The 25,369-nt window shown below is 46.7% G+C and overlaps 1 protein-coding gene across 4 annotated transcripts in view; it reads left to right on the top strand.

The window, feature by feature from the left end:
- Positions 1 to 25,369, top strand: part of DSCAML1 (DS cell adhesion molecule like 1) — a 346,013-nt gene that overhangs the window by 286,132 nt on the left and 34,512 nt on the right. For all 4 annotated transcript variants that reach the window (XM_024570871.3, XM_045204094.2, XM_045204095.2 and 1 more), the window contains 5 exons: positions 8,181 to 8,380; positions 8,878 to 8,974; positions 9,562 to 9,690; positions 20,455 to 20,622; positions 21,771 to 21,841. In XM_024570871.3, coding sequence (XP_024426639.2) covers positions 8,181 to 8,380; positions 8,878 to 8,974; positions 9,562 to 9,690; positions 20,455 to 20,622; positions 21,771 to 21,841 — 665 coding nt within the window. The remainder of the gene's footprint in view (positions 1 to 8,180; positions 8,381 to 8,877; positions 8,975 to 9,561; positions 9,691 to 20,454; positions 20,623 to 21,770; positions 21,842 to 25,369) is intronic.

The following is a 25,369-nucleotide window of genomic DNA, read 5'->3' as shown; positions in this document are numbered from 1 at the left end:
TGTGTGACAATCACCTGAGCTAGGCATGCTCTTGAGGAATACTGATGCCCAGGCTCCACCCTAGGCCAATTAAATCAGAGCTCCTAGGGGTGGGGTCTATGCAAGAAGATTGCTTTAAAAGCTTCCCAGGTGATCTTTTTGTAGTCAAACCCAAGAACCTCCTCCCTCCCACTACCAAGCTAAAAAAGCAAGATGGCGTAATCTCTCGGTCTCCCAGTTTCCAGAGTGATCTTCTTCCTCCCAGACTTGGCTGCACTTCTCTTCAGAAAAGCTGAGCTCTTGGTGCTCCCATTCCTTGGTGCCTGCTCCTCTTTCTACTGCCCTTTTCTGACCAGTGTCACATGGTGGATAAAACCACAGGTGTCCTGAATGGGTCCTGGCTCTGCTATTTACTAGCTGTGTGGCCTTGAGCAATTTGCTTCTCTAAGCCTCAGTTTCCCCATTTGTAAAATGGGAATAAAAATAGGGTTGCTGTAAGGAGTAAGATGAGCACATGGTAAGTTCTCAATAATGTAAACTATGCTTATTACATACTCAGGCCCATGACTGGGTAAAGATGTTCCCCAGGCTTCCCTTTGGAATGCAACGTTCCACTCCCCTTTTGCATGTTATCAGGCCTCTCCCAACAGCTAGTGGCATTCTCATTTTATTTCTTCCACAGTCTCCTTCCCACACACACTGCTTCTCTCCTTTGGGTATTCATAACTGAATCTCCCCTCCGTGGGGACTTGGGGACTTGTCAGAAACACCAGCTGAGCTCCAATCACCAGGTGGAAGAGACAGAGTAAGAGAAAGACAGAGAAAGTCTGACTCACCACCATCCCCAACTCCTGCCCCTAACCCTACCTACCCTGGACTGGCTCACCTTCCTCTCCAGCCCTACTCCAGTTTCCAGCATCCCTCTGCACTCCCTCCAGGACTCATCCACGCTATGTCATTCCCATGCAGCTTCCCACTCCTGGGACCGTGAGCCAAGGATGGCAGAAAAATCAAGCAGGCAGAAGAAGGCTAGACCGAAACCAGAGGAAAGGGCACCTGCGAATTATCAGTCAAGGGACTTTGGGCTTTGGCTCCTTCCTGGTGTTCACCAGCTGTGTGACTTCAGACGAACCCCTTAGCCTCTCTGAGCCTCTGTGTCTTCATTGGTATAATAGAGCTAATAGCCCCCAGACCACCTTAACAAGAGTGGAGCTCCTCACAGAGGATGTTTCAGTGCTATGAAAACTGTAAGGACCAGCCCAGCCCAGACCAGTCCTGAGGTGGGAGCCCAGAGAAGGGGGAAACTGGAGGAGCAAGGGAGAGGCCAAGCAGGTGCAGAGTCGATATCCATGGGGCAGGGTTGAGGTCCCCAGGGTTCCATCAGCAAACCTGGGGGTTGCTCAGAAAGACTGTGGTTACTGGGGTGAGTGAGGAAGCAGAGCTGTCTTGTGGTGTTTTTAAAATCTATCAGCCTCTCACATGAAATTAAAATGTAGATAGCAGCTGGTCTGGGCAGGACCTCGGGGGTGACAGTGGCCGGCCTGCAAGTAATTTCACAGATTTACCTGTGATCAGGAACCAGTTACATCAGATTCTAACAACTGTCTTGTTTCTGAAATTGATTTCCTCTCCCTTTGGCTTGCTGTCCTAGGAGAGTCCTAGAGCAGGGGAGGGCTGCTGCAGCCCACGCCTGCTCCTCTCCCTGGTGCCTGCCCACAGGCTCCATCAGAATCAGGAGGTGGAAACCTGGGATTTCTGCAGATCTATAAGGTAGTAGCCTGAACACTGAAGGCCCAGCAAGGCTCCTCCCTGCCCTGGAGTAAGTCAAACTGTGGGCCAGAACAGGCTGACCCAGGGCACTGTTGGAAGAGGGCAGACAGGAGAGGCGCCCAGAACTTAGGAGCCTTCTTTCTTTCCAAAATATGTGCTAAGTCCTGGATAGGCGTCTCACAGTCAGCAAAGGAGATGAGATCACTGTGTACACATGCGCCGTGGCAAGGATGCTCAGTGTCCAGAGAGGAGAGGCACCTGCATTGCCATGGGATGTCAGAGAAGGGCCCTGGAAGTCATCAGGAAGCCCCTTTGGCCTCTACCCGAGTTTGCCCCAGTTTGGCCATACTGAGTGCTGGCCCCATACCCCCAGTGCTGGCACTGGGGCTGTAAAACTTTGAACACGACTGTCCCAGCTCACACCAGGATCTCCCACAAGACCTCCCACCTGAAGGGTCAGCTCACCCACATGGGTGTCCCTGATACCTTTCGGCCTATCCACTCCCTATTCCCAAGTCCCCAGAGAATCTCCCCTGGCACCCCTCTTTGTACAAAGAAATTAAATTTCCCTGGCTGTTAATTGAATTTTACTGCAGGGAAGCAGAAGAAGTTGTGTCTCATTAAAGCCTCCTGTGTCCTATTGGAGAAATGTGTTGCCTTTGTAGCTGCTATTAACATCTGTCATGCAGGACTCGGCCCTGTGCACACAACCCCCCACCCCCTGCTCTGCTGACTGTACCCCTAAAGCTGCAGTCCCTGCCACCACAGAGACGCCACAGCTTTTTGTTGATGGCCAAATTCCATTTCCCAAAGTCAGATACTGTGTAGCAGACAATGAGAGGTGGCCGGCCCCTGCAACCACAGTAGTACAGGCCTAAAAAGGGAAGAATTGCTTCTGGAAGCCTCCATCCTATCATTTGAAAAAGTGGGGATAATAAGACTTCTCATGATGTTGTTGGGGCATCACTGAGCAATGAGCCAAGAGGCAAAAGCAACAAGCTTGTTACCTGCTCCATCACGGGCACAGACCATGGAGCTTAGTTAAGAAATACATCAGGACCCAGGCCTGGAGTCGGGGAATAGTAACAGTACCTACTCACATGAGTTAATTCATGCAGAGTGCTAGAATACTGCCAGCACACAGCACATGGGAAGTTCCCACTAAATAGTAATCACAAAAGTCTGTGTGTGTGTGTGTGTGTGCGCTCCTGCAGGTGACTGCACCTGTCTCTAGAGAATTCTTGGGGTCTGCCTTCAGCCCATAAAGTGCTCTGGGGCACAGCCAGGTTGCGATGCAGTAAGGGTTCAATCGTGTTTATTACTGCAATTCAGTGAGCAGAGAGACCTTGTGGTCCAGAGCAAGGGTGGCAGGAGGCAGCAGTGGAGGGAAGAGATTGGATATGGCTGGGCAGCCTCTTGTGCTACCTCATTAAGGCCACTTGTACAGCAGCCAGGAGGACTGAGGCCTCCCAGTTTGTGGGCACAGGAGGGCACCGTGGCTCGTAGAGGCCAGGGCAGGGCCGGGGTGGGGGCATAGTGGGAGAGTTCTCTATTTTGGTGTTGGGAGAAAGACTGCAGGGCAAAGAGAAGAGAGGAGGGAGGCAGGCTCTCTCCTTCTTGCCCAGGACAGGGAGCTAAAGATCCCTATATGCAAGGAAAAATATATTCTGAATCATAGAATTGCCTCCCAAAACAGTGAGCTGGATTCCCAGACAATCCCTCTCTCCAGAGGCCCAGACACCCCCAGGGGCCCAAATACAAGGGCCTCTGATCCCTTTGTATGCTTTTCCCCCTTGAATCTTCTCCATGTCCCTTGCTGTCCTCCTGCAGTTCTGCGTTCTCGCTGCTCCCACTGCAGCCCTTTCCCTAAACAGTGAAAACTGCCAGAAAATTGCTTCTTAGGCCAAATAGGTGGTCTGTCCTTCCCACTCCCTGCAAGTTTTCAGCCACTCTTCAAATAGCATGGTCTGAAGTCTGCCCATCTTCCTGGTCACACTCCAGCTGGTTAACATTCTCTATCAAGGAGAGTGCCCAGAACAAGGCAGAAGTCTCATGAGTGATCTGGAGCTTATAGTTCTGAGTCCTGAAGAACTGGAAAGTAGTTCTGGTGTGGCCGTACCTTCTACCACGAGCATCACAGCTTTGTGTGTTAAGTGCTGCCCTCTCCCGTCTGTCTACTTTTAAGATGTACTGCTGTTTATTAGTGGTAACCATGGGCAAATTGCTTCTCTGTGTGGCCTCAGTTTCTTCATTTGTGAAAAGAAAGGTCCTTATAGACGATCTATACCAGTGCCATTCGATGGACACGAAGTGCGAGCTACATATATAATTTAAAATCTTCTAGTTGCCACATTTTCAAAAAAAATAAACAGGTGAGTTTCATTGTAATGGTATATTTTATCTATCTTAATACATCTAAAGTATTAACATAATATCAGTATGAAAATTATTAATGAGATATTTTATATTCTTTTTTTTCCTCCTATGTTTTTGAAGTCCAGTGTGTGTTTCACATTTACAGCACATCTCAACTTGGACTGGCCGTGGTTCCAGTACCCAGTAGCCACAAGCGGCTAATGGCTGCTATATTGAACATTATCTGGTCTCTGCAACTCTAGGGCTCTGTGATTCTGTGACACAGCCTGGGAAATAACATCATTAGGTGTGCATGTATTTATCTGATGCTTTTCTTGGAACACAAGAGGAGTATGAGAGCCTTGGGTGGGAACCGTTTTCTTGATCACCTGCTCTGTGGCAGGCGATCAAATACAGGGTCTGACAGAAGTAAAGCCTGTTGAATGTGGTTGGTAGGGTAATAATATGGGTGTGATAATTTATAGTTTTAATTTGAACATTTCGCCTAAAATGTCACATGGTGTGCTTGAGTGTGATATTGTGTTACAAAATTACATGCTTATGATTTTGAAATAAAAGTTTGTGATAAACAGGGGCGTTATTTGTGCCAGACCCTGTATCAGGCCCCTGTCTGCCCTCTAACAACTCTTTGAGGTAGACAGCAGGTCTTCATGTCACAGACAATGAGCCCCAGGCTTGGGAAGGTAATTACACTGTGTTGAAGGCCACATAAGTAGAACCCAGGCCTGCCTGGCCCTAAACCTTTCCAGCTGGGCCAGGGTCCACAGAAGCAGTCTCCTCTTCTTCATAGATGGGCTTCCCTGAACCTGCTCTGAGCTGTGGGGCTATGAGGAGAGGATCAGGTTGTGCTGCCTGGTGCTCATTGCTATAATAAGCAACCAGGCTGGCGGGAGGGTAAAGGGAACCCAACCCAGGGCTCTGAGGCTCACCCAGGATCTCTAGAGGCCCTGTTGTCTCTGGTTCCCCCATGCTAGCTCTTGGAACAAACATTATTGGGAAGAAAAGCTCCCTGACGAGAACTGACATATATGGATGTGTAGGTTGTGAACTGTTCAAAGGTACATAGCTTATGGGGCAAGTGGAATCTAAAACCCATTCCCTCCTGCACTGGCCAAGCTGTGGCTCCTAGCATCAGGTTTTATCCAACCATAGGGGTGTCTTTGCAATTCACACACAACCCTGGGCAGGCTAATGCAGCCCTGCCTGGAGAGCAGGACAGGGCTGTGCTGTGAGTTCCTCACTCTAGCACAGAGCCTCCCTTCTTCAGACTCTATGCTGAGGCTTCACCCTGCTCCCACTCCTTTTCACTCACATACACATCCCTACCTCTACATAAACATCCCCCAGCTCCTCTGTGGCTTCAGCCTCTAAGGAGTAGGACCCCTCTTCCCCAGGAAGACCTCAGGGCTCTACCCACCCAGGAGTCCTGGCCCCAGTCCTGGACCATGTACTGTGTGAGGAGCAGAAATAGCCCATCTGCCTCTCCCCCCACTCCCCTGTATTTCAGTCCTCCGGGAAAAATGAAGGCATCTGCAATGCAAAGCCCAACTTGTTGATGTAAAATCTTACTCTATATTCCACCCAGGTTTATATGAGTGAATTATGCAAATCTTTGATGGAAAAATATTCCTGCACACATCCTTGAGAGTGTAAAACCTTAGTTAATAATTCATACTCGGATGTCTCTGACTGCAGGCTTTTTCTTCATTATAACTTGCACCTCGTTATTTGTCTTTTACATTTTATTGTATATCCTGGTGTGATGCTGTGCATTATAAAATTTATCTGCTTCATTATTTGATGAGCTGGGGTTAGGGATTGTGCTGAGATGCTGGTACAGGGGCCAGGGGCCCTTAATATCAACTCCCACATGACAGAAGGCAGAGGGAAGGATGTGGCTGGCCACACTATGTGACTTCAGGGACACCAGAAACCACCCTCCAACCCCCACACCTGTTCCAAATATGTCCTCATCCACTGACTAGCATCTCAGGTTACACCATTACACGCCCATAGCTTCCTTCCTTTCTCCAAAGGCCTGTTGCCCTTAGAAATCAGACGACCCTGGAAAGTTCACTGGGAAGAATGCTTTCTGAGTAAGTCTTTAAAACTAGAGGTAAAGAAAGGGCCAGCCACTGAGGGGAGAGGGGCACAGTGCCCCAGAGGGAGACAGCTATGAGGAGAGAGAAGACAGAGCATCCTCTTGCATACTTGCCCAAGCAGAACTATGCTAGGGGTGTGGTGAGCTGGGTCTCTGCTCTGCAGAACTCAATGTGAGGAGATGCCCTCCCACAATGGGATGTGGGGTGGAAAAGTATCTGATACTTGTCTTCAGCCACAGCCCTTCCCAGTCTGTGTCCTCCAGCAGGACTGATGGCCACTGCCCCCAGGACAGGTGCTGTTGGGAACCTGTACTTTGAGAGGCAGGTTTCCCAGGAAGGTGTTGAGGAAAGGACAAGGACGGGCCTCCAGATGCTTCAGACCACTTACCTTCCCAAGACCTGCCTATTGCTGCCTCTGAGCCTTTGCTCCAGCAGCCTCCACGCCCAGGTGGCCTCTGTTCTTCCCATTTAAGTCCTGCCATGTCAGCTGTTGTGCATTTGTGCTAGAATAGTACTTACCATTATTTACTGAAATTGCTCGTTTGTCATCTGTTCTCACCACTGCAGTGAAACTCCCTAACGTCAGGTTTGTTCTGTTCATCGTTAGCTCCAGAACCCAGCACAAGGCCTGGCACCTCGTAAGTGCTCCGTAAATGCTCGTTGAATAGATGGGCAATGCCTTCCCAGATACCCCTTAGGAAAAGTTAATCTCTCCAGAAACGTTCATGAAACACTCATCAGATTTTCCTCATTTTCATGTGGCTCATTCAATTGTCATCTCCCCTTCCCCCTTTCCTCTTCCTTCAGGAGGCAAGGACCCATCTCATGTCATGTGTGTCCAAGCCATAAGTGTTCAGTTCATGTTTGTTGAATTGGTTGGAGGAGAGAGGGAACAGGATTTCACCAGCAGCTGAGACCCTCTTTTCCTCTGCCCCCTGCCCTCCTCCCACTGCCGGCCATGGCTCTCAGTCCCAGAGGAGGCCAGGACACAGATGCCTCTTGTCGTGGTAGTAGGAGGGGTCTCCTGATGGCCAGCCAGTGCCTTGGTCGTTTCATGATGAATTTCTCAGGTGACAATTGGGGTGGAGTGGGGTGGGGGTCTATCGGTGCTGCTTAAGGAATCCTAAGCACCGCAATGCTTGCCAGGGCCTTCTGTTGCATTTGGTTGGGAAGAATAGGGGTTTCTCAGCTGTTTGAGAAGGTAAACCAGCTGACTACTATGAAGAAAGCCTGAGCCATGGACACAAAACAGAAGCCCCCATGCTCTAGGGCAGGTCTTGTAACCTGGGGTCCACAGACCACCCCCAGGAGGTCCAGGGATCCAATTTAAGAGGCCCATGAGTTGAGGGAGGCAGCGGGGGGTGGGGGGGTCACATATTTTTCCATCAACTTCTAACTGGAATTTAGTATTTCCTTCCATTTTGAACATAAGCAACCAACCACAGCAGTAACTGCACCTGTGACTATCACTGACAGAAACCACAGATGTTTTCACAGCACAGTTGTTGCAGGTGTCTCAAAATATCGTTATCACCACTATTCCAAACTCTGCTAAGATTACCCAGCACCAGATCTTATTTGACAAAGAATAACAAAAACATATATTGATGTGTGATATACTATAACAAAAGTTTGCTTTTGAGGGTTTTTAATATTCATACAACCATACTTCAACATATCTGGTTTCCTCTGTAATTCTATGTATGGCATGCATTTTAAAACATTCTGAAAAGGGGTTCCTCTAAATATAAGAATCCCTGGTGAAGAGAGGCTGCCCTGGTAATGGGTGGTAAGAAGGTGAGAGGGGATGGGCAAATGGGATTTCCTGTAGTCCCCCTCAACCTTTATTGATCCTTTGCCTGGGGCTGAGGGGCTCTGCCAGGAGAGGTAGTGGGGGTGGGGCCTCTATACAGGCACATGCCCCTCCCCCAGCCTGGCTTCTCCCCTCCCCAGTCCCAGCCATGATCACTTCCCACCCCAACACCACCATCGCCATCAAGGGCCATGCGAAGGAGCTCAACTGCACTGCTCGGGGTGAGCGGCCCATCATTATCCGCTGGGAGAAGGGGGACACAGTCATTGACCCTGACCGAGTGATGCGGTATGCCATCGCCACCAAAGACAACGGCGACGAGGTTGTCTCCACACTGAAGGTGAGTGCCCATGCCCCAGTCTCAGAGGACCCTGATTTTCAGAAAGTGGGGATCCCACAGCTATTACATCTGTACCTGCTGGAGGTAAATGGAAAGTCTTGGGAGCCCCTCCTCCTAACCCCCAAATTATCTCTCCTTTCCTAGCTATTCCCTTCTCCATCCAGGAACTTCTGCCTTAGAACCTCACTATATCCCCTTTCTGATAACCCCATGAAATGTATGGAACCCTCAGCCCTTCCCTCTTCCCTGGAATCCCTGGGCTCCATCCTCCCTCCCAGACCCCCAGGCCCTCTCTGCATGGACTCTCCCACATCTCCATCCTTAGAAATGTCTGGGAACAGGAGCCCTTGATAAAACCCCTTGTGGGTCCCATCCCGGAAGAAGATGGCCTTGCTGATCTCCACCACAGTGAGTCCCGTTCAGGAGACCAACTCTAAAGACTCTCCCCCTTTCCTCCCTCTCTCCCTGTCCTCCTACCTCTGCTGGCCACCTCCCAGCTCAAGCCCGCTGACCGTGGGGACTCTGTGTTCTTCAGCTGCCACGCCATCAATTCATATGGGGAGGACCGGGGCTTGATCCAACTCACTGTGCAAGGTACCCTCACCTGCTCCACCATTCCCAGCCCCTTCCCAGAGACGCAGGTACCTACTGCTAACTCCACCTCAAGAACAGGGACATTGCCCACACCCACATGGTGGTGGAGGATTAAAAATGGCCTCTGAGGAAAAGTGTCTCTACCCCCTCCCTCCTGCTCAGAGTGGGCAGCAAGAGCCCTTCTAGGCACACTTCAGGCAGCACGGTTTGCAGAAGTGCAGGAGCCTGGAGGATGCGTGGGAAGGGAAAGTCAAGCTGGGAAAAGCCAGGAATTCTGCCTGGGGGACAGAAAGACCATCAGCTCTAAGGAGTCCCTCCAAAATGACAGACACTTTGCCCTCTCCCAGACAAAGGAAGGGAAGGGAACAAAGCAAAAGACAAGTGGGGCCCCCCTCTGCCTGATCCTTGCCTCTAGGCCTCCCCCAGTGTCAACTTGCCCAAATCCCAGGGTTCTAGGGCCCTTGGATACACTACAGATGATACCAATCCCCAGGGGTACAGCAAAATGCTGGTCATCCCTGGTGGTAGACAGGAGGACAAGCTCTCTGCTGCCATCCTAACTTCTACCCTCCCCCACCACACCCCAGAGCCCCCCGACCCCCCAGAGCTGGAGATCCGGGAGGTGAAGGCCCGGAGCATGAACCTGCGCTGGACCCAGCGATTCGATGGAAACAGCATCATCACAGGCTTCGACATTGAATACAAGAACAAGTCAGGTACACTGAGCACTGGGCTAACCATGGCCCCTGCCCTACCTGCCCTGACTGGGCCCCTGTGGTAGGACAGTGCCAGGGCCTCAGAGCTGCCATATGAGGCAGACATACTGCATTCACCAGTGCACAGGCCCCTGTGACTTCCAAAGGGAGGGAAACTGTTTGGACTAGGAATCCGGGGAACAGACAGAGGGACCCCCAGTGGATGGGGAGGGGGTCCTGGGTCATACTTTCCAGTGCTTCCTCCGGGCCAAGGCCCACAAAGTTGTCTGATTTAAAGCAATTCAAAGACCCTGAGCCTGGGGCTCTGGGCTGTGTCTGTGGGGTCAGAGACATCACAGGTTTGACTGGGTCACCTGGGCACTCCTGGTTTGGCATGGTAGGATAGCTAGGGATTAGAGAGCTATTCCTTGCCAACAGTGGGTTGGGTTCATGGGAAATGGAAGTCCCTGGAAGGTTAGATCTAAGTTTCCTCTCCTACAAAGCCTCCCAGGCCCCTCCCTAAGACCCAAGCTAGCTTCTGAGAGGCTGCCCATCACTGTGAATCCCTCTGGGGCAGAGTGAACGATGGGCCCCTCGGTCTCTGGGGAAACAGACTGGGGGTGCACAGTCAGCTAGAGGGGGCCTCAGAGGGGACAAGAGGCCTGGAAAGTGAACCACATCAAAAAAGCTTGTACTGTGTGACTCTGAATGGTCTGGGACAAATGGGCAATGGCGGTTGGCTGGCCCTGAGAGGGCAACTAGGGAGCTCCATGGCAGCAGCAAGAGGAAAACACACTTCTCATTTTGGATCCTCTTGTACCTTTTGAATTCATTATCATAAGCCTGTATAAGCTTTTTAAAGTCATTATAAAATAAACACAACAAAGAATCTGGAGAACTCAACCCTCCCCATCCTCCTTTCCCTGCCAACTGCTAACTCATCTTTTGGCTCCTAGACTGGATCCTAGACTAGGTCCAAGGTTTTATTTTTTCCCCCAAAGCTTTTCAGACTTTTCCTGTCTTCCTTAGCACAGAACATGGCTGGCTGGCTATCCTCTCCCTGAGATTGTCCAAGTCCTAGTCCCTGCTGTTTTCCCAGCACCTGGCACAGCACCCGCTACATAGTAGGTGCTCCACAAATGGCTGTTGAATGACTGGAAGTGAGATACAGTAAAGCAAATATCTGAGTTGTGTATTCACCTCTGGAGAAGCAGGCGGCTCCATCCAGGGCACTGGGTCGGTCATCTTAGTCACGTTTCTACAAGGAGAAGCCCTGCCCTCAGAAGCTTATGGTCTAGTTGCGGAGGAAATTCAGGTTGCAGCCAGGCACCCAGGAGTTCACCCTGTGTGCGGGAGGAGGGCTGCAGAGAAGCAGGGAAGGGGGGTGCTATCCCTGATGGGGATTGTCAGAGGCTGCATGAAGCTGGGTCTTGAACATTGAGAGGTAATGGGCTTAAATTCAGGGAAGGGGACAGGCAGAGTCTGAGCCAGGCACAACATAGTCCAGCAAGTGGCCTGTCTAGCAGAGGGTTCACAGATTCACTTCTTGGGCCCTAAGACTAGAAAATGCTCTGGGCCCAGGCTGAGAGGACGCCTCCAGGATGAGTCTTTACTTTGTTGGGGAAGGTCATTGAGAGCCACTGACAGTGGCTGATTCCCCAGAGAGAGACCAGTGCAGCATGGCACCATGGAAAGATTCCCCTGGCATGTGGGAAGGAAGGGTGCACAGGAGGTGAGCACTAGGCTGCTGCAGCCCTGCAGCCAGGGCGAGGGGATGAGCAGCAGGACCTCAGTGGAGACATGGGAATAGGGGAAATAACTATGTCCATCTCACATCTTAAGACTTCTTGAGGCTGGGCATGAGCTTCCCAGAGGCCAGAGAGAAAGGGACGCATTGGTATACAGGCCCACATCTCTGTGTGCCCCACTGACAAGGATGGCAGGGCTCTGCTGACATCCCACGGCAGTGGGTACCCAGCTGTCACTCCCACCCCTTCCCCACTGCTCTTTGTAACTGCTTCCTTGCCCTCCTCTTCTTTGCTGCATGGCTGTCCAGTCCCCTTCCACTGACCACTGTCTAACATGTGGAAACCTTTCCTGGGGCCCCATTCAGCAAAGCAAAGCTAAGAATATCACATGTCCAGAGAGCAATGCAGAAGGAGAAGTGGGAAGGAAGGATGTGATTTTCAGAGCATGTCCACATCTTCCTTCAACCCCTTCTGGTTCCCCTGCAGTATGAGGCCATCCCAGAGCTGGAAGTGCCAGGAAGGCTGGGCAGGGTGGAGGGAGAGGTAATAAAACTTAACCTTAGATTCTCCCTTCAACAAGGACTTTGAACCTATAAAAAAAATAATAAATCACAGGTTCAAGAGCATAGAGAAGCCAGCTGATCCTGTCCCCTGCCTTTCAGTGGGACTGGTCCAGACAATCCCACTCACATGGACATCTGTCCTGGAATTTAGGAAAAGGGGTTCCATAAAAACCACAGGGGTTACCACTGGAGTCAGTCAGAGACCGAGAGCACAGCACAGCTTCCTCATGGGTAAGGTGGGAATGCTAATGCCTACCTTGTGGAATAGTTCTGAGAATTAAAGACAGCATCTAGAACAGGGCTGTAATAAACTATTAGTAAATGTAAGTGCTCTCCCCCTTCTAACTCAAATACCTCATGTGGCAATTTATAGTTTAGTCCTGTGGAACTTGCAGGCTGAAATACATGTGCCTGTCAGTAAGCAACATGTACTGAGTGCAAACTATCTTTCTCAGAACTGTGCAACAACCATGTGGTAGGAAAGAAAAAGGAATGGGAGACAGTGATGCTCTGGGAGCTTACAGTGCAGTTGGAGTAAGAACAGACAGTGCATACACATGCATCCATGTGCTTTCAGAACCATTGCAATGCACTGTACAATGGATAATACACCACAAACTGCATTACATGAAAACTGAGAAAGGGTGTCCTAGGGAACAGATAGGTAACTCAAAGGAAGGAGGGAGATGTGCATGTGCATGTGTGTGTGCGCCTGTGTAGACCTCTTACTACATGCAGAGTAGTGGGACGACAACCATTGTCAAAGCGGAAGACAGGTTGACCAAGTGTCAGAGCTAGATGATCTTTAGCAAGCTACCTAATGTGTTTGGGCATCTCTTTTTCTATCAGACAGAGACAGTAATATGTACTCCTCATGGGGTTGTGAGGATTAAGTGGGTGTGATGACTTACATGGAAGTGCCTAGCACAGAGCCTGGCACATCCTAACCCTCTATTGCTCCCCATCCTGTGTCTCTTCTCTCTCTTGCCTTCTTCCTTCCACCCCAGACCACACTTATACTGACCCCCATCTTTGCCTCAACTGTCTTTCCCAGATTTTCTGCCATGTTCCTCATCATGCTAATTTTCCAACAGAAATTACCAAGTCTGCCATTTCTAAGCTATCTGCTCACTCTGACTCCTGCTGGCCCCAGGCAGCAGAGTAATAATACATGAATGCTGAATGATAAATAGCAGCATCCACACAAATCTGTCAGATGGCACTATGCAGATTTAAAAATGCAGACACCACATTTTGCCCTTGTTCCCCAAACAAGGAGCAGGGATGAGTTCTTTGAGGACAGCCCTCCAAGCCCAGAAGGCAGCTTTGTGGCACCAGCAGTCAGCCACCACAAGGTGAGCCAGCTTGGTGTGACATGTCATTCCATGTGAGCTGGAGTGTAGCTGTGAGAGGGACTTGTGTTGAGATGCTGTGAGCAGTTGTTGTGATCCAGGGAATCTCTTCTCAGAGCTGCAGAGAGATTGCCATGGGGGGTCAGAACCATGGCACAAGAAGGAAATCAGAGGTGTGGAATGGATTTGTTTCCCAAGCACAGGCAGCTGAATGTTCCAGATGTGGCTTTTGTCCACGCTGTTCCTCCTCCACAGTGAATGTGTCTCCTGAAAAACCAAAGGCTCCATCCCACTCCCAGTAAGCAACCCACAGAGTAGAAGGCACTGCCATCTCCCTAGCCACTGCCTTATTTTTAAAGAAAAATATTTGCCTCATAAACCCTTTGATGAAGAAAGGGAGAGAGAGCCCTTAATGAAATATGTTAATCTGGGTAAGCCAGGCTCATATGAAAAGGAATATTAAAAGAGACAATATTCTCCAAGGCCAGCTCAGTAATCTGAGATAGCTATAAAGTAAAGGGAAGAAAATAGGGTACCTGTTTTCAGCTATTTGGGGTCAGAGAGATGGCAGTAATCAAGTCTGGAAAATCATCCAGAGGCCTCCAGATTTGACTCTGATGCATTGGCCTTGAAGGGTTGTATGGAGAGAGCTGTTTTGTGCCAACATCAAAGATGATTTGGGAACACAAGATCAACTCCACCTGCAAAGGACTGGCAAAAGCATTAAAAAAACAGGGTCCACTCTCTGGGACATTTCCCCTTCCAAATGTCCTATGATTGGCAGTTGAGTGAGGCAAGGGAGGGAAAGGCAAAGGGTATTTACTATGATGACAAAATGCAGAGAAAGTCCAAGTCCAACATAAAGGACAAAAAAGAGGCTCTGATCTAAAACCAACAATGGTTTTAAGTGCCAAACACATGCCAAGTTGGGGAGACATGCTAAGTTTTAGACATGGCTCTTGCCTTCAGGGAGCTTTAAAAAAGATACTGTGCAATGAAGAAAGGCTCTAAATGCTGCAGGAGTACCAAGAAGGTGATGAAAGATGAAGGTGAAAAGTTGTGCCCAAGCCAGATGTTTCAGGGTCTGGGTTGTGTTAAAAAATATTGTTTTGAGCTTCTGGTCAAGATGGTGGCATAGGTCCCACCACCACATTAAAAACACAACTAAACTACCAAACAACCATAATTCAGAATCCCTGAAATCTAGCTGAAAATAAGTGCTATAACTAAGGATATAAAGAAAAAGCCACAAATTGGTAGGAGGGTAAGAGACACAGAACGGGCTGGTCCCACACCCACGAGTGGCAATTAAAAATCAGGAGGGATATTTTGGCTATGGAAGTCCCCACTGAGGAGCAAGAGGTCCCAACCTTACACCAAGCCCCCAGTCCAAGGTTATAGCACTAGGAAGAGAAGTCCCCATAACTTCTGGCTATAAAAACTAGTAGAGATTGTGGCTGAATGGGATGGAGGCTTCTGGGGTCCCAGGTAGTTCCTCTTAAAGGGCCCACACATGGACCTACTTGGATTCACTCCCTCTGAGCTCCAACAGTGGGACAGAGGCTTGAAAGTCACCAGGGACATACAGGGAGGAGCTGAAGTGTCTGGCATCAAGATGAGAGCTGGAGAGGCAGCTTTCTCCCAGACAGAAATGCTGGCAGAGGCTATTATTCCTTTACTAAGCCCTCCCCACTCTCACAGAGCCAGCAGCTCAGCACCATATCTGAGTCACCATCAACCTGGCTAACACAATTTGTGTCATGCTGGTGATTCCCTAAGACCCCACCCCACCCCACTTGTGGGCCCTACCAAGCCCTTTCCAGTGGTTTTTCCATACAAACAGCCTGTCTTAGCTCATGCTGCTACTTTCCTAAAATCTCAAATACCAGCATCTGGCCTCTGTGTACCCTATACCTGCTAAAGGGCCCCAAGCCTGGCACTAGCAGCAGCTGGCCTTGGTTTGCAGCTTAGCCTGTCCTGGACACATCAAGGCCCAGAACAAGTAGCAGCCATCTGAAGATCACTCTTTAGCTCATGCCAGGTGGCCCCAGACAGGGTACAGGTGGCAGCTGACCTTCTACTGCATTTCCCAGGACACTCCAAAGCCAGTACACCTGGTAGACAGCTTCCAACTATGTTGAAGCACCACCCAACATCTTCCACAAGTGACACACTCAAGGGACAGACTCAGCGGGCACCAGAGCCCTGCTGAGGTAAGTCCTGCACTGTGGGGTGGGTCCCTGAATCACTGATCCTCCATGGTGGTCTCAACCAGTCCTTGCAGTTGATAGGCCTAGGAATAAATCCCTCCCACTGAGGTGCCAACAGCAATCAATGCTCAATTACAACAGGTGCATGCACTGAGCCCATAGGGGGTGCACCTGAAGCACTCAGTTCGGGTGATCAGGGAGGCTGTGCCACTGAACCCTATAGGACAACTACTACATAAGGCCACTCTACCAAGTCTGGGATTCATAGCAGCTCTACCTAATACACAGAAACAAATACAGGGAGGATACCAAAATGAGGAAACAAAGAAGCATGAACCAAATGAAAGAACAGAACAAAACTCCAGAAAAAGAACTACACAAAATGGAGACAAGCAATCTACTAAATGCAGAGTTCATAACACTGGTTATAAGGATGCTCAATGAACTCAGGGGAAGAGTAGATGAACTTAATGAGAACTTCAAAAAAGAGAAGAAAAGATAAAAATGGAGATAGAAAACTTTTAAAAGAACCAGTCAGAAATAAAGAATACATTAACTGAAATGAAGAATTATAGGGACTCAACAGCAGAGTAGATGAAGTAGAGGATCAAATCAATGATAGGGAAGATAAGGAAGCAGAAAACACCCAATAAGAACTGCAAAAAGAAAAAAGGATTTAAAAATTATGATAGTGTAAGGAGCGTCTGGAACAATTTCAAGCATACTAACATTTGCATCATGGGAGTGCCAGAAGGAGAGGAGAGAACAAGAAATTGAAAACCTATTTGAATAAATAAGGACCAAAAACTTTCCTAACCTTGTGAAGGAAATAGACAAGTCCAGGAAGTTCAGAGAGTCCCAAACAAGATGAACCCAAAGAAGCCCATACCAAGACACATCATAATAAAATGCCAAAGGTTAAACACAAAAAGAGAATTATAAAAGCAGCAAGAAAAAAGCAGTTAGTTACCTACAAGGGAGCTCTCATAAGACTTCCAGCTGATTTCTCAAGAGAAACCTTGCAGGCCAGAAGGAATTGACATGAAATATTCAAAGTGATGAAAAGCATGGACTTCAACCAAGATTACTGTACCCAGCAAAGCTATCATTTAGAATCAAAGGCAGATAAAGTGCTTCCCAGACAAGAAAAAGCTAAAGGAGTTTATCACCACCAAACAAGTATTATAAGAAATGCTAAAGGGTCTTTTGAGTAATAAGAATAAAGAGGAGGAGGAGAAGATCAAAACTATGAATAATAAAATGTCAATAAATACATATCTATCAATAATTACTTTAAATGAAAATGGATTAAATGTTCCAATCAAAAGACATAAGGTGGCTGAATGGATAACAAAGTAAAGCCTGTCTATAACAGACTCACTTCAGATGGAAAGACACATCCAGACTGAAAGTAAAGGGATGGAAAAAGATATTTCATAAAAATGTTAACAATAACAAAAAAAGCTGGGGTAGCAATTCCTATACTAGACAAAATAGACTTTAAAACAAAGGCTATAACAGGAGCCAAAGAGGGACCCAGAAATTCTACTTCTGGGTATTTATCCAAAAATCCCAAAACACTAAGTTGGAAAGATATATACATCTATATGTTCATTGCAGCATTATTTACAATAGCCAAGATCCAAGATATAGAAGGAACATAAGTGTTCATAACTAGATAAATGGATAAAGAAGAAGTCATGCAGATATACAATGGAATATGGTTCCACCATAAAAAAAGAATGAAATCTTGCTATCTGCATCGATATGGATGGACCTAGAGGATATTATGCTGAGTGAAATAAGTCAGACAGAGAAGGACAAATGCCAGATGATTTTACTTACATGTGGAACCTAAAGAACAAAATAAATAAGCACAACAGAAAGAGGCTCACGGATACAGAGAACTTTTCAACAGTTGCTAGATGGGAGGAGGTTGGGAGGATGGGTGAAAAAGGTGAAGGGATTAAGAAGTACAAATTGGTAGTTACAGAATAGTCATGGAGATATGAAGTGCAGCACAGGGAATATAGTCAATAATGTTGTAATATTGTAATAACTATATATGGGGTCAGATGAGTACTAAATTTATCAAGGTGATCACTTCATAAGTTATATAGAAGTCTAATCATGGGTTGTACACCTGAAACTAATATAATATTCTATGTCAGCTATAATTTAAGAATTAAAAATTACTTTTATAAACAAATTTTGTCTTTATCCTAAAAACAAGGAAAATGTATTGAATAGTTTTATGTAAGAGGGGGGCAGTATCAGATTTGTGTTATGGGAAGACCACTGTCAATGCCAAAATAGGGTGGCCTGTAAGAGGTACTAATCATACCTGTAGAGTGAATGATGGCTGCAATGTGGAGACCAGGTAGAAGGGAGCACACAGTGGGTTCTGGGAGGCTAACTAGTTAGGATGTCGTTTCCCTGGTCCGAGTGAGAAATGACAGTGGCTTGGCCTAGGGTAGGGATGGAGATGGAGAGAAGGTGAGAGATTCAAGAGTTACATGGGACACAAAAACTATAAGACTCGATAGTCAGGAAGAGAAAGAAAAGAGTCAAGAATAACACCTAAGTTTCTGGCACGACATGACGGGTAATGGTTCCATTTCATGAGACGGGGACCCAGGAAGGTGATGGGTTTACAGGGAGTATGGTCAAGCCTTCTGCCTTGAACATGTTGAGTGTGAGGCTATAAGGATCTGGAGTACAAGGGACAGGTCCAGGCTAGATAAAAGTCTGTGTGTTATCTATATACAGATAGAAATGGAAGCCATGGGTAGGAAAACTGTATGGCATAAGAGAAGAACAGTATAGGATGGATAACAAAGTAAAGCCTGTCTATAACAGACTCACTTCAGAACTAATAATTAGTTAATAATTATTAGTCCTTGCAGAACTAATAATTAGTCTTAGGGAAGATTCACCTGCAAAGAAATGACCAGAGAAATAAGAGAAAAACCCGAGGGTGTTTTATCAGGGAACCCAAAGGAAGAGTGTTTCAAGAAGGGAGAGGTCCAAGTGTGGAACACATCTGAGAGGCCTAGTGAGAAATTGGGCTTGGTGACATGAGGGTCACCTATAGTGTGGATTTTTGGCACTAGAGTCATTGGAGGGTGTGGAGTAAATGGTGAATGTTTACATTGTCCAGCACACATCTGGCATATTACCAGTGCTTGGTAAATATTAGAGCCCCATGGTGTTTAGCACATCCTATAGGTCTTCTCCCTCTGCCTGCACTCATCAAATATGAATATACTGACTTATGAACACAGTTCCTCTCATACAAACATGGCATATCAAGTCTGATGTTTGAGCTGGCAACAAGCTCCCAGAATGCTAGCAAGCCCATTCCTTCCCAAACCTAGAGGTGCCCACAGACAAAGTCACACCCAAATGCATATTTGCAATTCTGGCTTAACCTGCAAGCCACAGAGTGACTCTCTCAGCGGTTGGGTGTTTTAAAAGACAAGGACAAAATGTGTTTCTGTGCATCCACAGCCTACCATTTGTGACTTCTTGACTCATAAAATGAGAGGATTAAATGCAAAGCTGCAGATGGGGAGCTGGGCCAGTGCCCTTCACAGATGTCGAGCCTGCACAGCTGAAAGTAGTATTTTGAAAAACATCAAGACCTCAATTAACCAGAATCTGGAAGAATGGTCTCTTCTGGTAAATGATTCTCCTGATATTTCAGGCATTGGCTTAAAAAAAAAAAAATCTCTTAAAAGCTTTCCAGAATGTTCTAGCCTTCTTTTCTGATTTAGGGATTAAGCTGTAGTGAATACAGTTTAGTATTTTCTACTGAGAATTTTCAGGATCCTCTACCGTGGATTAAAAAAAGCATGGAAAATTTGACTGACTAGTGACATCAGGGCATGACCTGGGAAGATTTTTAAGCTCTGCTATCAGCTTCTTTCTTTGTGCTTTGCCTTTCTTTCTTTCCCAAGTGAAATGCCAATAAAGTAATCCAGTTAGAACTCTGGGTTTGGAAGGTCCTGGATGAGGCATGGCTGCAACTGCAACCCCTTCCCACTTTTCTCTGGAATCCCTCAGTAGGTGCACAGCAAATGTGTATTGAAAGAATGACTGCATCGCTCTGGAGATGCAGGGTACACTGTCACAGCATCCCTGGCATTTATCTGGTATTTTTCACATTCCACACTTTTGCTAAACTTTAGCCCTGGAACAGGCTGCCTGTGCCCTCAGATAAATCAGGGACATGCTAATCCTTTTTTTGGCCTGACCCTAAAGACTCAGAGACCATTCTCCTGCTGGTGAGAGAAAGAGGTTGGGGTTAGACCAGGTGTTCTGGCACTAGGTCTGTCCCCGTGACAGACCAAGTCACACCCAAAACCACCCCACACAGGCACACAAGAGAAGGAAGTACAGAGGCATACAAAGACAGGAGGAGGAAGGGGGACAATACTTGGCTTCCCCCTTTGCACTGTGACTATTGGAGGATGGGGTATCTCACAGTTCAAACAGGTCACTAATGTGGTATGAAAGACCAGTAAAAAGGGTGCTGAGCAGTCAGACCCTCCCTTGGAGACAGCAAGCAAGAGGTGATCTTGGAAGGGACCTTAGGAAACATCTTATCTAACCCCCATCTGAGGTTAGAGTTCACAAGCTGACCCAGGGCAGAGGAGAGTTAGGTTTCTGGACTCTCCATCCAGTGCATTTACTGCTCATGTACTCAGGCACTCCTTGGTCTTCCTGAGTTTCATGGAATACACCCCTTTCATTCTCTGTCAATTTCAGGCCTATGACCTCTCACTGCAGTCTATGTGAGCTGGATTCTTCTGGGCATCAAATTTGAGATTGGGATGCATTGAAGCTTGAGGGTGGGGAGGGGCTTTGGAGTTTGCCTGGCTGTGGTCTGAACTGGGTGTCCTCTCTGCAGATTCCTGGGACTTTAAGCAGTCCACACGCAACATCTCGCCCACCATCAACCAGGCCAACATCGTGGATTTGCACCCAGCGTCCGTGTACAGTATCCGCATGTACTCCTTCAACAAGATTGGCCGCAGTGAGCCAAGCAAAGAGCTTACTATCAGCACTGAGGAGGCTGGTGAGCTCCTCTTGCCCTGCCACCCATGCCCTTGGCCTCAAGGATCAGGGACTCCTGGGGCCCACACCTACCAAGCCCACTGGCAGTGGGCTTGCAGTTAGAAGAGGGGAGGCAAGACCCCAAGACATTTGTTCATGTCTGCCTCTGGATCATGGGGAGCTCTTCTGCTTCATCTTTTCCAGACAGGGTTCCAGATGCTTGGCTTCTGGGAGCTCCATGGTTCTATCCTCCTCCCCAGCCCCAGCCTCAGCCTGTCTGGAAAGGACAAATGTGCTAGATATATGACCTTTATCATGAAGTTTTCCTGAAAGTTTAAATAAGATCTCTGTTTCTATATTCTCTCTCTCTCTGTCTCTTTCTTGATATAGATATAGATATATAGATATATAGATATAGATATAGATATAGATATAGCAACCGATTCACACTATTAATTACCAGCATGCCAGAGGTTCTCCCTATGCCCTTTCACAATCACAACTTCATCCCTCCTCTTGAAGTAACCACTATCTTACCTTTCTTGCTTTTCTTTTCATATAGTCACCACAATGTATGTACACAAAAACTATATAGTTCAGTTTTGCCTATTTTCTAAGAGAATGTACTCATGAAATCATACTTTACATACTCTTTGGTTTCTTGTTTTGATCAAAATTTTTTGCAAGCTTCATTTTTTTAGTACAGCTGTATCATTTGTGCATTTTCAGTGCTGTATGGTATTTCATTTCATGACTGTTATCACAGTCTATTTGTCCATTCTACTGCAGATGGACATTTGTCATTTACACTTTGGAGCTATGGGCATTCATGTACTCATGTGCTAGTATACAGATTTGTGAATTTCTCTAGGGGACATAAGCAGTTATAAAATTATAGAGTCATCAGACCGCATAAGAGTATAAGACTTCTGGTCACTACACACCCTTGCCTATACTTCGTATTATCAAACATTTTTAAAATTATGGAAAATAAAGAGAAAACATAAACCTTATGATTATTTCAAGGGAACTCAAACAAAGTTCCTCTGTTTTTGTAGATGAGCATTTCCTTCCTCTCCAGTAGTCCTCCAGCTCAGGAGGAAGGAGTGAGAACATCGGACTCTTCTTCCAAGACTTGACTCCTAACTGCTCTTCTTCCTCCCCCGCCAGCTCCTGATGGGCCTCCCATGGATGTCACCTTGCAGCCAGTGACCTCACAGAGCATCCAAGTGACCTGGAAAGTAAGTGAGGTTGAAGGTATCTCCCCTGAAATGCCTCCTTGCCTCTACCTCTTCAATCTAGGAATGAAGCCCCATCAAGCTAGCTAGTTCTGGTCTCTTATCATTCCCATGCCTGGTTTTTGCTAAAGCCAGTGATACTGAAAGGAAGGAAAGAGAGAAGGAAACAGCAGCAAGTCCCCCCACCAATCCCCACTTCTTTCTCTGCCTTGGCTCTCTGATGGAGGCTGAGAAAAAACTTGGCAGTGCCAAGTAGGGAAGATGGTCTTTCCACCACACTGGCCTGTCCTCCAAAACCTACATGATGTAAGAAGTCAGGAGTTAGATTTGATTTTGTGAAAAGTTCAAGAGGGTGCTATGGATGATGGGGACCTCATCTCAGCCCTATGGCTGGAGCCGGGCAATAGGTGATACATGACCTGTCTTCTCACAGTGACACCTTAGACAAGGGTCTTGGTCCTTTCAGGCCTCAATTTTCTCCTCTTTAAAATCAGAATGAAAATAACACCCTCCTTACTTCTGGGGGTGGGAGAGCTGTAGAGAAAACAGATCAGTATGTGTTGCAGCCAATTCTAAAGGACAGAAACTTATAAAATCTAAGTGTCTGAAGAATCTATCACTTAAGGAAAATCATAGAAGAGATCCAACAGTTGGGCAAAGGAACAGATTAGAACAATCTAGTGCTTGGGTAACTCCATCCTTGTTGCCACATCCCTGCCATGGGCACAAAGGGTTGACAATGCTGGTGGCTTCCTGTGGTGCTGCATTTTCCAGTGTCCAAGTATTTTCTTACACTAACTTAGGTGACCCCTGTTTCTGTGGAGTAGGGTGGACAAAGATATTTTTGTCTCCATCTGTTAGAGGAGGCCGAAGGATAGGCATGCAAGGTGACTTGCCCATGGCCATTCAAGTAGTGACAGGTGCAGGACTTAAGTGCACATAGTCTGGAACCCCTGCCCTGTCTCCCCACCAGAACACACTGCACGGAGTTTGGGGACAGAGCTCTTTCTTAGGGCCCATCCACATACTTCTTCAAACTTTCCCATTTTAACAGTGGAGTTTGGGCACTGCCTCATCTACATCTGGGATCAAATGTTTGAAGTTATATTCTGACTCTGACTCCTGATGGAAAAAGCACAGGTGCTTTAGTCTTCCTCCTGGGCTTTTCAAAAAGGCAGACTCAGGACTGGAGAGATTCAGAAGGGCCTAGTGATGTTTTCCCTGAAAAGACTGCACTTTTGTATGTGCCTGTGCACACACATGCACACACAATGCATGAAAGCCTGGTTCCTTCTCTCCCTAGAGAAATGACCAAGACAAAAGTGGGACAGAGTCCTTCCAAGGGACCAGCCTACCTTGTAGATACCTGAAGCCATGGTTCCCTCCAGATTCAGTTCTGAGCTCCAAGGCTTTCCTCAAAAACTGAGGCTGAAGCCTGGAGTCTCATCTCCAAGTCTCATCTGCATCCTGGCTGGAAACTCATTTCCTAGGAATAGTCTGAGGAAGCCAGGAGGTGGGGGCAGGTAATGAATAAGTATGGAAAACACTGACATTGAGACATTTGGCTACAAAGCTCTGACCTGGTGGTCGATAAAAATTTAGAATCAGATTTATTTCTCCAAAGTCTCATAATGAAAAATAAAATTGATTAGAAAGTTAGAACTTCAGAATGAACAAGCCATCAATAAATTTTGGGCTGACTTCTCAGGGGATTTTTTTAACACTAAGAAACAGATTAATGAAAAATAAAGATTCACTTGAAAGATAAGTCACTTCATTTTAAGACTCCTTCCATGAGATGGATCGCTACTGCTTTATGACATAAATTTGCAATCAGCCCTATTGATTTCTTAATGCTTCAGAGAAATATTGTTAGGATTGATTTAAATTCTGAGTGTGCCTGTTTAGGGGTGGGCAGGGGAGGGGAGAGGCAAGAGGGAGAGAAGGAAAGAAAAAGAGAGGAGGGAGGAAAGGAGGAAAAGAAGATCTGTCAAGATTCACATAAACATGTGAGTGTATCTGTGTGTATGTAGCAAGGTATGCCTGGATACCTATCTATGGCCTCTGCCAGTATACGTGGATGTGAATGAAGGTTGTGTGGTGCTGTGTACGGTGTATATCATAGTATAGGAGGCTCTGGGTATATAGGCATGTGTGCTGTTGTCCAATGATGTATATGTTAGAATGGGTGTCAGTATGGATGTGTGTATGTAATATGATAGTATACATCAGTGTGAGAACAAGGGTATCTTTGTTTGAAGGTATCTTCAAACATATGTGTGAAGATATGTTCTGCGTGTGTGATGTGCATAGATATATGTGTACAGATACAAGACCCAGATTCAGAAATTTGCCTACTTGCAAACAGTGCTGCTCAAGTGCAGAGAGAAACATTTTCAGGCATTAACAAAAAAGTCAAGTCAGTTAAATACACATACACACCCATTTTGTGAGTTCAAAACAATTATGTTAAATTAAAAACTTCATTTTATTGAGTAAACAGTGAGCTTAAAAATGCAGTTCATTTAAAACATTCATTGAATTAAAAAAACCGTGGGACTGCTTTACTAACTTAATTGTTTTTGATCTCACTAATTTTTAGCACAATAAAAAGGTAGGCTTCTAAATTAACTTCATTGTCTTTAAAACCCTGATTCAAGCTGTTTTTATACTCACTGGGCTTGGTGCTCTCTCTCAATTTAATAGATGGGCAGATCCTCTCCTTAAAGGATCCAGTTTCTCTTTATGGGTCTAAATGCATCTGACTGGGGATAGGTGTGTGGTTGTTTGCTTTGATGCACCTGGATGTGCGTTTTATGGTTTTAAATGTGGGGAGGTATTGGGATCATGTGTGTGTATGTGAGAGAGAGAGAGAGTGTGTGTGTTTGTGTCAGGGCTCAAGCTTGGGGTGAAAATATGTTTTCCATTCCCCAGACTGATGCTAGTAGAGTTTTCTCCATCCACCAGCCAAATGGAATAAGTCCTTCATTCCTGCCACCCTACCCAGAACTCCGAAGTGCCCCCCTCCCCACCGCATGTCCGATCTGGGAGCCAGCTGCAGACCTCAGGCCTCAGCACAGCCCAGCCCATGGCCAGAATGTTGGGGGAAATCCGGCTGCATGGTCCAGCAGTGGCTAGGTTCACATGGAAGTCAAAGACTTTTTTTCACTTGTAAAATCCATATACCATTTTATAAACAAAAAATTTACCATTTTAACCATGTTTATGTGTATAGTTCAGTGGCATTAAGTACATTCACAATGTTGTGCAACCATCACCACTGTTCATCTCCAGAACTTTGTCATCTTCCCAAACAGAAATCCTGTTCCCATTAAACAATAACTCCCAGTCCACCATCCCCAGCTTCTCATAACCTCTATTCTACTTTCTGTCTCTATGAATTTGTCTACTCTAGGTACCTCATAGAAGTAGTAGTACAGCGTATTTGTCCTTTTGCGTCTGGTTTGTTTCACTTTGCAAAATATTTTCAAGGTCCATCATGTTGCAGCACGTATCAGAATTTCCTTCCTT

The sequence above is a fragment of the Desmodus rotundus genome, chromosome 5, assembly GCF_022682495.2.
Source record: "Desmodus rotundus isolate HL8 chromosome 5, HLdesRot8A.1, whole genome shotgun sequence".
NCBI lineage: Eukaryota > Metazoa > Chordata > Mammalia > Chiroptera > Phyllostomidae > Desmodus > Desmodus rotundus.
The sequence above is the reverse complement of the archived record's forward strand: the minus strand, read 5'-3'. Positions and strand labels throughout refer to the sequence as shown.